Source organism: Lepisma saccharinum, chromosome 21 (genome assembly GCF_977018435.1).
Source record: "Lepisma saccharinum chromosome 21, izLepSacc3.1, whole genome shotgun sequence".
NCBI lineage: Eukaryota > Metazoa > Arthropoda > Insecta > Zygentoma > Lepismatidae > Lepisma > Lepisma saccharinum.
Window position 1 is genome coordinate 20,483,288 of NC_139249.1, and position 14,179 is coordinate 20,497,466.

Consider the following 14,179-nt stretch of genomic DNA (forward strand, 5'->3'; position numbering starts at 1 on the left):
TCATGAGGATGTTTGGGAGGCACTCAATTAGAATTAGTAGCGTCATAGTTAACGCTTCGTTAACCTTCGTTAACTATTTCTTTGCTTGGAAATCAAGCTAAATCGCCTGTATAATGAATTATTGACCTCTGTTGTTAGCATAGTGCGGTACGACGCCAGGGGTCCCGGGTTAGAATCCCGGACTGGACATCGGTGTTCTTTGTAAGTGTCCCTTCATCATATCACCACTCATCCTCATATTCGCGATTAGTCAAAAGTGACAGAAAGCGAAGTAACATATAGCAAATCAATCTAAAAAAATCAAAAGCACCTTCTTTTGGCAAAAAACAAAAAAGTGTTCCTAATTTTGTTCCCCTAAAAATTTCCTGAAAATGATGTAATTACGATTTTTCAAATGTGTTCCTTTTACTTTTCAGATTTAATATTCATATCATTTATATAAGTTTATTATAAAATTAATTAGTTCAACGTAGTGAATATACATATTTTGTAGTTGTATGAAAAACACAAATTTAGCAAAACTCCATAAGAATATCAGGTTTAATCCAAAAATATAACCTTATTATATTTTGAAGATGATAATTTATCCTTCCAAGCAACACAAACAAATTTCACTACGTTTTTGGGACCGAAGCATGTTTCATGAAACCATGTGAACTATCTTGTGCGGAGAATCCATTCTTTCCCATGTCTATACTGCATAATATTTTTTTTTTTCAAGAAAACCCAAATGTGGGGTTTAACCAGTAGCCACCATAAATACATTCGATACGCTATGAGCACACATACACATGCATAAACAAAAGCTTCAGAAAATTGATTTCAAATATGGTATTGCGGATTAAATTTCCTAGAGGTAAGGGACAGTATTTTCGTAGAGAATCCCCCAGCTCTTTCATTGCCACCATGTTAAACAATAGGGGCATCCTCCCAGCTAACCCCAAGGCTAAACTACCCCCCACCCTTCACATCTAACATCTTCAGGCGTTGGCTGTAATAATAATAATACGAATTGGCCACCAATTTTCATAAAGCTAGTCCAAATCGTAAATTACACTTTCGTGTAAGCACAGTTAGTTTGGTTTTTATATTTTTTATAGACACTTACACAACAGACTATGACCTTCATGTCGCAATTATCGTACGCCATCTTGAATTAGTAGCTGATAATTATTAGGTTGGAAATTTTCGTGAAATCGTTTCTAATTATAATTTAACTTCGTATAATTAATTTTATATAATAAATTGTACCTCTCATTTTAATTTAGATTAAAGTGCAGCAGTGTAAAGAAAATGCGCCATATTGTTGACAAAGAACACTGAAGAAAGGATCCTGAAAATAAGCAGAAATAATTAAATCCACAACCATGCTTTACAAATAATTTTGAAATATCTCCATCTGTAAATGACGCAGCGAATTTCCGGGTTAAATCACTGAACAATAACATCTCGCTATCTTCTCAAGATTGGTTTGTTTTGCGATAAAACCGAGACGGTTTCAAGAGTTGGCCTTCATCCGTTTTGATAAAAAGTGCAATATTGGTACTCGGGCACTTCTTCTTAAAAAAGAAAAAAATAAGTCACAGTCTGACCTTAGTAAAGAACAGCGACACGTATATTTCAGTGGAATATTTTTTGTAGGAATGTTTGCATTCTATATCTATACAATTTGAAACTTTTCGAAACTTACGAAGAGAAAAGATATATTCTTCGGACATGGGCACTGCCTCCCCCCCCCCTCTCCAGAATTCAATCGGGCCACTTTGCCAAGGGGCCTAATACTTGAATATTGAATACAATTACTTTCTTATTTCTTCCTTGAATGTTTTAACTTTCACAATTCCATTTTGTAATTTTGTACAAATTAATTTTGCTAATTATATTTAGTTACAAACATACAGATATGGAACGACATTACTATTGTAGCACATCTGGCTGTTGGGCATTTTCAGCTTGGAAGCGAGTCGAAACTCCCGAAGCAACCAATCAACGAGTGAGCAGCTGATGTCATCTCAATCCAGCACCTATCGCTAACCCTCTTGTTCACGCTCTAGGCTGTTGGTAGGCTCGCTAGCTGGAGATGCTCCGAAAATAACACACATGATACTTTTAGCGATCATCAAATAAGTTTTGATAGAATTACATGCGTACGTGTCTTCCAATTTGGATCCACGAAATCTACATGTTCTAACAAAGGACTAAGCTGTAAGTTATTTTACTAAGAAGATGCTGCATTGGTTTCTACGCACACCCATTTCTCACTTTGAACTTCTCAGTCCATTTGCACGTTTTATTTATTTACTATTCTTTCCTGACTTCCTCGATTTCATATATAAGTCATTTTCTGACTTTGTAAGGAGGGAATGAGGTGGCAGGAGGCTTCGTCGGTAGCGTTCGTGTAATCTGCAGGTGGGAAGCTCGCACTGGTTTCCACAAACGCAAGCGAGTTACTTAGCCTAATCTAATATATCGGCAACACGTGCGTAGAAAATAAGGTAGCAGTTACAGCGTGTTTACATCGGCTTAGAGATGCCGACACTTAAATCAGACCTCAGAGGATTAACATAAAGGGGTAGAGTGTATATGTTAAAAAACCGTCATCATTCATCCCTTTCTTCGCGATTAGCCAAAAGTGGCGGAAAAGCGAAGTAACAAACTAAATCAAAGTTTTAAAAATTTCAAATAAAAAAAAAACACTTTAAACTATAGGTCTAGTTCCTATTAACCCATCTGAGTATAAAGTGGGCAAACTATTTTTCTCACAGAAACGATTGATCTTATCTTAAATTTACCACAGAACAATACTTAAAGCATTGCTTTCAACAATGTTTGTTAAAGAAATCGCTGGGTTTTCCAGTTCTGAAGTTCACAGACTAAACTTCGTATCGCTAGTTCTATCTGATCAGTTATTTCGAGTCCCGTTGCTACTTCTTTATGACGTCATCACTCTACTTATAGAAATAAAAAGCACAATGGTCGTTGTTCGTGAGAGGTTTATATAAGATAATTACTTATTGGTGATAACATGTAGAAAAAAAAGAGCTATATAAAGAAAGATCTTTCAGAAGGTCGGTCACATCCCCTCAAGATGTTTCGTTTGATTGTTGCATCCGTCCTCGTGACGTGCGCCTTGGGTAAGTATTGCTATTTTGCCAATTTAGGAGGGGGGTGGTGGCTCACCACTTTTTCTAATTTTCAACTGTGAAAATTTTTATAAAAAATTTTAAAAAAATTTCATTGTTCACTAGTTTCCAATATTTCTGTATTGCTTTTGTTCATAAAAACATAAACGTAATTAAAATAGGAGACAAAATGCATTTTAGATAGAGGAAAGTCACCAAAAGCGACATACCATTTTGTTTTTTACCCTTAACTCAGAGTAGAGGAGGAATTTTCCGAAGTGGAATACATCAATGTATACATCAATTCCATGCTCAAGTATAAGCTGTGTAACAATGTCAATTACAACAACATATTGTTCCACAAAATAGTTTTTTCATAAAAAGTACAATTATGCCATCTGACGAAATGGGTTCCAAAACCGACATACCTCTTTAAATAAGGAAAGCAACACAAACAAATGTATGTAAATGTTTTCTATTAGAGAAGAAGGCAATTCCTTTAATCATCATGAAACAAATGCAATTTATTTGGACTATTTAGCCCTCAATGGCAAGTCATTTACAGAAAACACAGACGTAATTATAGGTCATGTTCTGCACCTGTACATGATACACATTATCGATTCTTCACCACTGGCATCTTTAGAATAAAATCCTTCACCAAAATACATTCAGCATATAGAGTATCTTCATTTTGCGCAACGGTTTAGGCTTTAGGGAACCCAATTATTGACATATGTCAGTTTAGGAAAGGACTCCATCAATAACAATAACCTCAAAAATTTACAAATGCCACATCTTCACAACTAAAAGAAATACATGTTCGGATTGTTATTCCATCTACAACGAGCTGATAAAACCGTAAAACTTTACTCATCCTTCCGGTATGAATAATATAGTGTTATGCACAGACAAACAAAAGTATTGAAATCATCCAAAAACAAAAATCTCTCCCTACAAAAAGGTAAACCCTGAGCAGCGCTCGTTTCACTGGTCGCACATTATCTTGGAAGCTTAAAGAATAGAGTTATCCTGTTACAGCAAAGTGTCAGGACTTCACGGCTGTGAAAGAGTGGTGTGTCAGTTTAATTATTATAATTCCTAAACAACTACACATACATAATAAACAAAGGAAGCATGGAATCAAAAACAAAATGGTAAGGTAGGGTTGGTTAATCTATGATGTTCGAAGTGATAATTCTCAGAAATTGGTAGTGTTGTGTTGGAGTCGAACATAAAATTACACGTTTTGCTCTGGTGGAAAGGGAAAGAAATCTGCTTTATTTCGGGGACAGATAAATGTACACAGTGGCGTAGGGATGTTTCTATTTGGGGGTACAACGTTCATCAACCTTCATACTTGGGTTTATTAAGGGGAAATCCATACCCAGGCTGGGGTTGCTCGTAGAGTTGTCAACCCCTACAACAGCATTGCATTTCAAAAGTTTTCAGTGGAGGGCAAATTCTAGTAGCCAAGTTTGAACAATGTCCAGTGGGATGATGCTCGGCAAATTGTCCACGACTATTTTCATTATTTTTTTATCTTGCGTCGTACATGTTTTTAATAAAAGTAATATTTTTTATACTGGTTCAGAGGTTGTCAATAGCTTGTTTGACATTTTGATTCAATTCTTGATGCACACTTTGCATAAAACAAAAATAATAAACATGGTGATGGGTAATTTGCTTCGTAAGACAAATACTTCTGCATCCCACTGTACGACCAAATATGACTTCAGAACTGAAAAGGGCATCCTTTTTCAATGAACGGACACAACTTTATGCGCAAATAAAACAAAGGTATTGTATAATTCCTAGGTACCATTGTGGCTAACGCTGTCATCCTGTACTCAAAGAATTTCGGGTTCAAACCAGTTTGAGGTACAGCGCACAGAGGTTTGGACACTACCTTAAAGTGTAGTTGCAGTCCCCAACATGAACTGTACTTAGAACAAACTTTGTCATCTATTATAGGGGAAGTTTTTCTGTTGAATGCTACAGATGATATTTACTAATAGATGTTCGTTTCATTTCAGCCGCACCGAAGAAAATCAATTGGTTTCCAAATGGTAGAATTGTAGGAGGAACCGAAGCAGAACCTGCAGAATTCCCATGGCAGGTAATAAATTAATGTCAAACAATTGAAACCAGTGTTGACAAGTACATAGACATTTCTCCATGCACAAAAATTTAGCATTTCCCTAGAAAAGTAGACAATCTAAACATGAAATATAAATTTGAAGGGGACATTCACTTGGTTCACTATTATTTTAGATGGCCATTTTTAGAATGCAATTCCATTATGTTCTGTTATGTAATGTTTATTTCGTATGACCCCAAAGGCGTGATTCGAACCCAGGACCCCTGGCGTCATAGGTCGATAGACTAATCACTTCGCAAAGGGTCCGGCTGAAGCGCTGGAAGTAGCTTCTTAAAAGCATATTACACCGGCGACCTTTAGTGGATCTGTAAACTCCGCTGACACGGTAATCAACAGGAAATCGTATGAAAATAAGTAAACTCAGCTTTCTGCAGAAAGTACGTTAACGACAAGATGTAACTGCCTCAACGGCTTTAACGATCGGAAATTTGAATCCCCCTTAAATAGTTTAAACGATTTATATACAGTTCGAGTTTGAGGCAGAAATCATTGTGAGCACCCATTTTCAGTTTTTGTCAATAAGTCCCTGACATTTATTATAATTACGGATTTTACTTTGTTACCAAAACTCCTAACAATGTTATATTGAACAAAATCGTCCGCTTACATGACGGATCAGTCGCGACGATTAAGGAGGCGCAGTTGAAACTGTTTTAACCCCCTCCCGCAATTTTGACACCCAATCGTCACCACTTTGACGGATAATGTTATTTCTACTACATGATAATATGCACGGAAATATGTAGTATACTAAATTAATACAGTCGGCCGCAAATGTGTTAGTAGGCAAATTGTCCATGGCTACACTTCATTATAATTTATTTGGCATCCTCCATGTTTCTAATTATACCGATGCTGAAGTAGACATTGATTCAGAGAGAGGCGAACCTTGATAATGTACAACATAATACCAAAAGCTTTATCATTAAATAAAAATGGGAGAAATTAACATTTTGTTATTTTTGGTTATAACATCGTTTTCCAAACCTCTGGGATAAGTTTCTTCACAAATTATATACAGGGGATGCCGAAAAAATGTGCCCACACTTTAATATATGTTATCTATCTTTTCGAAGTTGAATTGAATCAATGCAGTGTGTAGTATGATGTTCGCTCAAATGATGGAGTTAATTAAATGAATGCTATCGTCACCATGCGGCCGCCAGGACAGTCATTTTCCGCAGGCTGTACTTTAGATGCTAATTTTACTGTAATTATTAAATTCAAAATTCTGACACCATTTGCTTTTGTTGTTTAATTTTGCTGCAAAATACATTTATTTTGTTTTTCAATGTTGTTTTACTACAGCATTAAGTTTAATGCATTCCTTGGCTTTCTCTTTGTAGATTTCGCTGCAAGTTCTAGGATCACATATCTGTGGAGGTTCTATCATCAGTGAAAATTACATTGCAACAGCTGGCCACTGCTCTGAGTAAGTACTTTCCTAATTTGTCACATGTTTAATGATTGTTCTTGACTGTGTTGCGTTATAATTTCGCCTATTAATGTTTCTAGCATGTGTTAGTTAAAAACAAAAAAGTACTTGGATCATTCCACAACGGATTGTACAGAAAAATCACTGCTATATTTGTCAGTTGATTACAGCTTGCTTCTGATTGGCTTGGAGTTCAGCGTTCATCATGCCATTTTAATAAGAAGCTGTCATGTGGAAAAGTTTCATTTAACTAATGAGAATACCACATTTTTTTCATAAATTACACATGTATAGAACTGTTTTCTAATGTGTATATATACTATCAAATTAATATCAGATACGGATTCACTCATTCCCCCCTCTCTCCAGCTGCCTAGACGTGGTCCAATGATGTACAATATTGATTGATTGATTTGGATTTTCTGGTATTTTCTGTTTTTTTTGTATGATTTGATTTTCTGCTACTTTTGGCAAATCGCGACGATGATAATGAGTGATGATATGATGAAATTGGTGAAGGAACATTCACAAGGGTCATCCATGCCCAGGCCGGGTTTCGAAACCGGGACAACTGGCGCCGTAGCGCGCTGTTCTAACCATTTCGCTATGAAGTTCAGCAATAATGTATAATATTAACGACAACCATGTGTGTTCTTCACATTCTCTCCGAGAGAGGATGAGGAGGGAAACAGGGAAAGGAAAAGAGACGAACACAGAGATAGGAAGACGAAAGGATCATATTGTTAATTTGAAAATATAATGCATTCTATCACTGATTTTTGAGAAATTTATCATTTGTTGCTAGTGATGTAATACTAAAACCTTACATAAACGTATCCATCCCTTCTGGGATCAGGTGACGTCAGGCTTAGCCCTCGACAAGGATTAAATTTAGCAGCGTCTTCTCTTATTATTTTTGTCCGAAGTAGAGCAAGAGTGCGAGTGGCGCCTCTCAGTGGATTATTTTGAATCTTCTTGCGGAGGGCAATTCCCAGCAGGAGGTCAGCGCATCTTTAATTCCACATCTGTATATAATAAGCTTATCTGGGATAAAACTGTATGTTCACGAATTAACAGTGCAAAATATAACATTTGGAAATGGAGAGAACAAAAGTTATTCAATCAGTAGAATTAATTAAGGAATTGGTAAGAGAAAAAAAACTAAGGAAAAATTGAAATGTAATCCATCAAATAATACGTAGAAGCACAATAATCATATTAGTCTTTTACTTTCTCTTCCAGTTGACTGTTAAATTAAAGTTGTATTATTTTCTTTCTTTCTCTTTCAGCTATCCTGCACTGTTTTACTCTGTTGTAGTTGGAACCAATAGCCTGGCGAGTGGAGGATCATCACACAGTGTTGCAAAGATCTCTAGACATCCAGACTATGCAACTCTGGATACTGGCATCCCCATTAATGACATTGCTCTCTTTAGGGTAAGTGACAAAATGAATATTTATATTACAAGTCAGTAAATGTTGTAGAATTCATGTTGTCTTTCTTATTGTATGCTGAAACTGTATTAAAGAAAAATATAGTCAGAATATACTGTTTTTTCTAGTATTCTATCTAAGCTCTCAAAACTGAAATAATTCACATTGTTTCAATTCTCAAGTTTCGAATTTATATATAAAGTTTTAAACATTTACATTTCGCGACAGCTATAAGTATCGTTAATTGTTTCAAGCAAGATGAATTAGACAAATTAATGCTTGGATATAAAATTAGAAGTCACGATAAGTCAGTTAGTAGTATTTTGCCTTTTTCTACACGGAGAGGACAGTCAACGCATTTTGTTATTTTTTTCCTCAAATTGGAATTGATTGATTTGCTTTATTTTACTTCGCTTTTTGTGCCACTTTTGGCTAAATTACAAAGATGGGGATGAGTGATGATATGATTAAATTGATGAATGGACACTTACAAACATCCATGCCACGAGGGCCGACTCAAATTCGAATTCTGTAGTTCTTGGAACCAATAATGAAAAAAAAATTGTTTTCATATGCTTTACTTAATTATGGAGACCCTGACGATTGAGTCATTGAACTCGAGGTGTTTGACACGACTATATGTTTAGTGACAAGACAGGAACGCAGAGAACAATAATTCCTTTGAAAACGATCTGGTACTATTGCATTTGAACAAAATTGGCCAACGCCTTTCAAGATGGTCAACGCAAAAATGGATTATCACTACTACGTGGACCACATATTTCAATCTTTGTCAAGACACAGGGGTTTGGTTCAACTTACTTATACAATCTGTAAAATGCGGTGCACTGTCTTTTACAATACAAAACACTGTTAGTAGTAATCGTAAATTTGACAACATTCTACCGTTACAATATGGTACTCTGCCGTTTGATTACAAAAACAGAACTCAGCATAGCTATTTCTTTTTAAAAAATGAATATTTTATCATGCATAAAAATGTCTCCTTCAGTGTTTTAGTAAAATTCTAAAACATTACAAAATGAGATGTTATGTTTGAAAGATTTCTTTTGAATCTGTCCCTATTTTTAATTGTCACTCTAACGTTACAATATGTTAATGCTTTTCTTTCAGCTGAGCTCTCCCCTCACCTTCAGCGACACCGTTCAGGCAGCTGAACTCCCAACTGCTGGACAAGAGCTGGAAGCTGGAACCCTGGTCACAATCAGTGGATGGGGCGCAACTGAGGTAAGTGCCATTTTCAATATTTGGTTTCAACTAAAAACTATTACTTAGAAAATATAAATATCAGGTGTCATAGTGGCTCATTCACACGTAGAAGGATTTTCATTAGAATTCCAAGAGCCGTAAAATTGACAATATTGTATCGTTAAATTATAACCAATTTACAAAAAACCGGAAGCACAGTTTATATTTAAATTCGAGTATTTTACCATCCATAAAGATAGATAATGATCATAAATAGCAGTTGAATGCATCATAGATATTACAAAAAAAAAATATTAATATTGCATTAATTTACTATGTAATGGCCACTATTACTTTTAAAACAGTCAAGTCATTTTACAGTAGTAACATGGCTACTATGAAAGAATAGAATGTGTGATGAAATTGACAATTTTATATCTTTAAACCTACTCAAGTAATAATATAGCTCAAGTCCACCAGCTCTCATGAAAACTAATTCGATTTTACCCTACAAGATATGGAGAAAGTATCATTACATATTTTAAGTTTTTGAAAATCAAACCTCCCCCAATTTTTCTCTGGACATGCATGTCCTACAGAAGTTCTTTGCATTTGATGGACTTGTTGAAAATTTTTGAATTACCCCATGAAGTCACTTAACTAGAGAAGAGATGTTAGATAGATACAGGGTCCACTATTGCTCATAGCGTAGTTTAATATTAAATAACAAGGATCTGTAAAAGAGTTGACAGATTTAGCAACATATAAATTATAAACTTACATAATCATTGCAATACATTTATATTTATTGTCGGAGTATGTCAATTTTTATTCAGCTTTTTTACATTTATCCTCACAATTAAAATATTCCCAAATATAGGTACTACTACCTGTAGCATAATTCGAATATTAGTTTTGTAATTTCAATACAAGGAATATGCATCTTGGTTGTTAACTTGCAAGAACATTATAATTGTCAAATAAACTGATTAGATTTTAAAAATGCATTTTCATGTAAAAAAAAACCTTTTATAGTATTTATGTATGACACAAAATATTGTTTTACCCCTCATGCTGGAAATTACATTTTTATTCACTAGTTAATGTTATAAACAGAACATTCTTTGTGTTTCAAAACAACGGATGTGCTCTTTATAATATTAAATGGTGAATAAAATGGTTTAATGTTTTGATGGTCGGAGAGTAACTTTTCTTTTGAATATGGTTGGCATCGAGGTAACAGTACATTAAACTTAAGACCACGCTCAAAGAATCATGCATAATTATCCATCACCATATTTAGTGGCTTTACTTTGCTCAAGAACTGAAACAAAATGAAAAATAGTACTGGGAATTTTGGTTCCATGTTCTTTTTAACTTGACTTTTGGTAAATATCCATTTGGTTTAGAATTGTTTCTATGAATTATTCCTTGAAAGGGAAAACAACAGTTTTGATTTGTAACGAACATTAAGTGTTGTTTCAAATTATTTGCAGGAAGGTGGCGGTTTACCTTCAGATCTTATGAAAGTGGAAGTTCCAATTGTGAGCAAGGAAGATTGCAACACTGCTTACTCACCATACGGCGGTCTCCCTGAAGGTCAGATCTGTGCTGGCCTCGACGAGGGTGGCAAGGACTCTTGCCAGGTACGTACTTTGCACGAAAATATAGACTATGAGGTGTTTGCTTAATCGAGGGAGTTGAGAGAAGCGCAAATTGTCTGTGGATTACAGTGGCGTGCCTAGAATTTACGTACACTTTTTTTGGTAGTCAGCCCTCATATTTCCATATTTTCCTACCTTTGACGTTCTTTTGTTACGAATACTGAGCCAAAGGGGGGGTGTTATGACCCCACTAACCCCCCTTGGACGCGCCACTGGTGAGGTCTTTTGTTATTGTATTAAGCAAAATTCGTCAAACATAGCCTGAACAAACAACATGACTTTAATGGTGACGTCACGATCAGACAATTGACAAGATTGAGTTCAAACAACCCCGCCACGTGGTCTTTTTCTATTTGATAGATCCACCACCATATTCGACATGGAAGCTGTGTCGCTAGTTTAAGTCACGGGTAATATTTTCTTATGTTTCAAAAATCTTGGCGCTAATATAGCATTGGATTTTCCATCGCAAGGGGAAACTTAAAATTGACACCAGTCATGAAACAAAATTGTGATATGTACCGTACAGCAATGTAAAAATGAAATTTCGGAGAACACGTCGTTCTATTACACATACCTTACTGAGAATAAGGTAATGAACGACTGGAGTTAGGAAATCATGCATTTTAAAAGAAAATCATCAAGCTAACCTTATTCCGAAACTCAACTGGCGTGATGGCTGCTGGGAGTCCAGCAGCCTCACGTGAATGCAGCGGTGCCGCCTATTGGCTGCGGTTCCCAGATGAGATACAGGCTTGAAGCATCCGATTTACTTCATTTCTTGTTAACTGTTAATACCAAATACAGTTTTATTTGAATATGTGGCCAATCCACATCTTCAACAGATATCCAATGATGCATTTAACACTAGAAACTCCTTATTCAGTCTACAAGGGATTCCAAAGTCGGTATCTCCAAAACTGCCACAAATAAAAAAAAATGTAAAATGAACATTTTGTGTAAAAGCCAATTAAACCCTTTTTTGTGTGTTTTGGGTGGAACGGCAAGGAAGTATTCCTGTTCTCAAACACCTCACCCATGGGCATATATATATAGTTCACGTAGGGGGGGGGGGGGGTCAACTTTTTGTATGATTAGGGTTGCTACATTTTATACGTGAAAATCCAGGACACTGCTGACCGGAAGCTTGTTGGGGAGGGGGGGGTGGGGGCTGCTGCTGGACCCCACAAAGTTCTGTGTATGTATAGTCACGGTTCACGCTACTTAGTATTGACACTTTTCTGCTCATCTTGTGTCAAACAACTTGAGAATGTTACGAATGTTTACCTGGTTTTCTTGCACTGCGCTTTTAAAAACCAAATCCCTTTAAGAAGACTGGAGGGGAAAAAAATATAACTGATTTGGCAGTCCGAATGCACTTTCTTATTGCAGACATTTCGAAACTATCAGGAAATTGCAGACATTTTATCTGCAGTCCCATCTGGTGTGTTGAATTACGTAATTGCCTTCCCATCCGTATCCCGTCCTATACGTCTCGAATTTAGAAAAAAAATGTCCGGAGAATTTTTTATGAACAAGCGGATAGAACAAGTAATCTGGTAATTTTACTAAACCAAAAAAGGGGGGGGGTTGGATCCGTTAAACCGCCCCCTAAATACGCCCATGACCTCACCTATAGTAATCATAAGCGTTGTTGTGTTGTTACCTTTCAGTTTTGGGGAGCTGGCATGATGTATAATACACCAAGATCTTGAACATAACATATTTTTGCTGACAAGTCCACTCCCTCCCACCGTAACGACTCCCTTAATTGTATTGACCACACAGTGAAGGTACATATTGTCTTGTAAACACACCACACTGTTATGCACTTGAATGCTTATGTCTGTTGTATTTCTAGGGTGACTCTGGTGGACCTCTTACTCTTGGCAACGTGCTGGTTGGTATCGTGTCCTGGGGCAACGGCTGTGCTGAGCCAGGCTATCCTGGAGTGTACACCGAGGTTGCTGCATTCTTGGATTTCATTCAGAGTGTTATAGCTGCTCATTAGGCACAAACGAGAAAGGATGTAATCAATTTAATTGAAAGTAAATAAAAATAGGATAACTTAGTTCATTTTTGCGTTTTCTTTCGAGAATCTTGTACTACACACACTACCGAAGGCATGTTGAGTTCCACGAATCGTTTTAAGATCCAGTTCGTAGAGTTCATATTGAAGAAAAGCATTGTGGAATCGGTGTCAGACTGACTAATTGACACCCCATTCCCCAACACCAATATTTTTGGGGAATCCTCTTCTAAAACTGTTCCTACATGTATTTAAAGCTTATAGCACTTATATGGCAAATCAACTCCATTAAACAAACTGCAAACTATTTATTGAATATGCACACCCGATGAAGGCACATGGTGTTTCGGACCCCACTTTAAACTGTAGGTCTAGTTCCGAATAGCCTATCGTGGATAAAGCAAACACTCACTCACTCACTCGCTACACTTTATGCACAGATAGACTAATCTGAACTGGACCTAAAGTTTGAAGTGGTAAATGAACCACTATGTGCCTCCACCGTGTATCAAACCAGTTCCGTTCTCGGTGGTGTAGTAGCATAGTGAGCTACGACGCCAGATCTCCCGAGTTTGGCATGAGTGTTCTTTGTGAACATTCATGTTCTTTAATCAAGTTAATCACATCAGTCATCCTCATCGTCGCGATTAGCCAAGAGTGGCAAAAATGCAAAGTAAAATGAACCAAATCAATCGAACCCGAAACCCATTAATTACGATGTTACAAGAAACTTTTTTTTGCACGAAAACGAATGACTTGATCCTCATGAGTGTTCCACTGCATTTATCAGCTCATGCATATACATAGACGGGAAAAAGTCAAGAAGTAAACTGTATTCTGCTGTTGGATACCATTCGAAGGTAAAATATATATAAATGAATCAAAAGTCACGTCATTGTTATTCGAAAAATGTTTACAGAAGATTACAAGCTAAAAAATTGCACCATCTTAATGGATTTATCGGGCACAAGAAATGAACGCTATCCAGGTCCGGACTGGGACTGCGAAGAGGGCGGTGGCAATTTTCCTCAACAGGGCCCCCGATTATTAGCACTTGAAGGAAAAGGGCTCCAAATGTGTGTTTTCGTAAGGGAACTGAGAAGGCGTACCGGTGTCCGGCCCTGG

The 14,179-nt window shown here is 36.5% G+C and overlaps 1 protein-coding gene across 1 annotated transcript; it reads left to right on the top strand.

The window, feature by feature from the left end:
• Positions 1–3,043: 3,043 nt before the first annotated feature.
• Positions 3,044–13,096, top strand: LOC146004398 (trypsin 5G1-like). Its single transcript, XM_083143219.1, has 7 exons — positions 3,044–3,134; positions 5,159–5,241; positions 6,630–6,715; positions 8,008–8,155; positions 9,287–9,400; positions 10,858–11,007; positions 12,887–13,096. The coding sequence occupies exons 1-7, from the start codon at positions 3,089–3,091 to the stop codon at positions 13,034–13,036; spliced, it is 777 nt and encodes a 258-aa protein (XP_082999345.1). The 5' UTR covers positions 3,044–3,088; the 3' UTR covers positions 13,037–13,096.
• Positions 13,097–14,179: the final 1,083 nt, after the last annotated feature.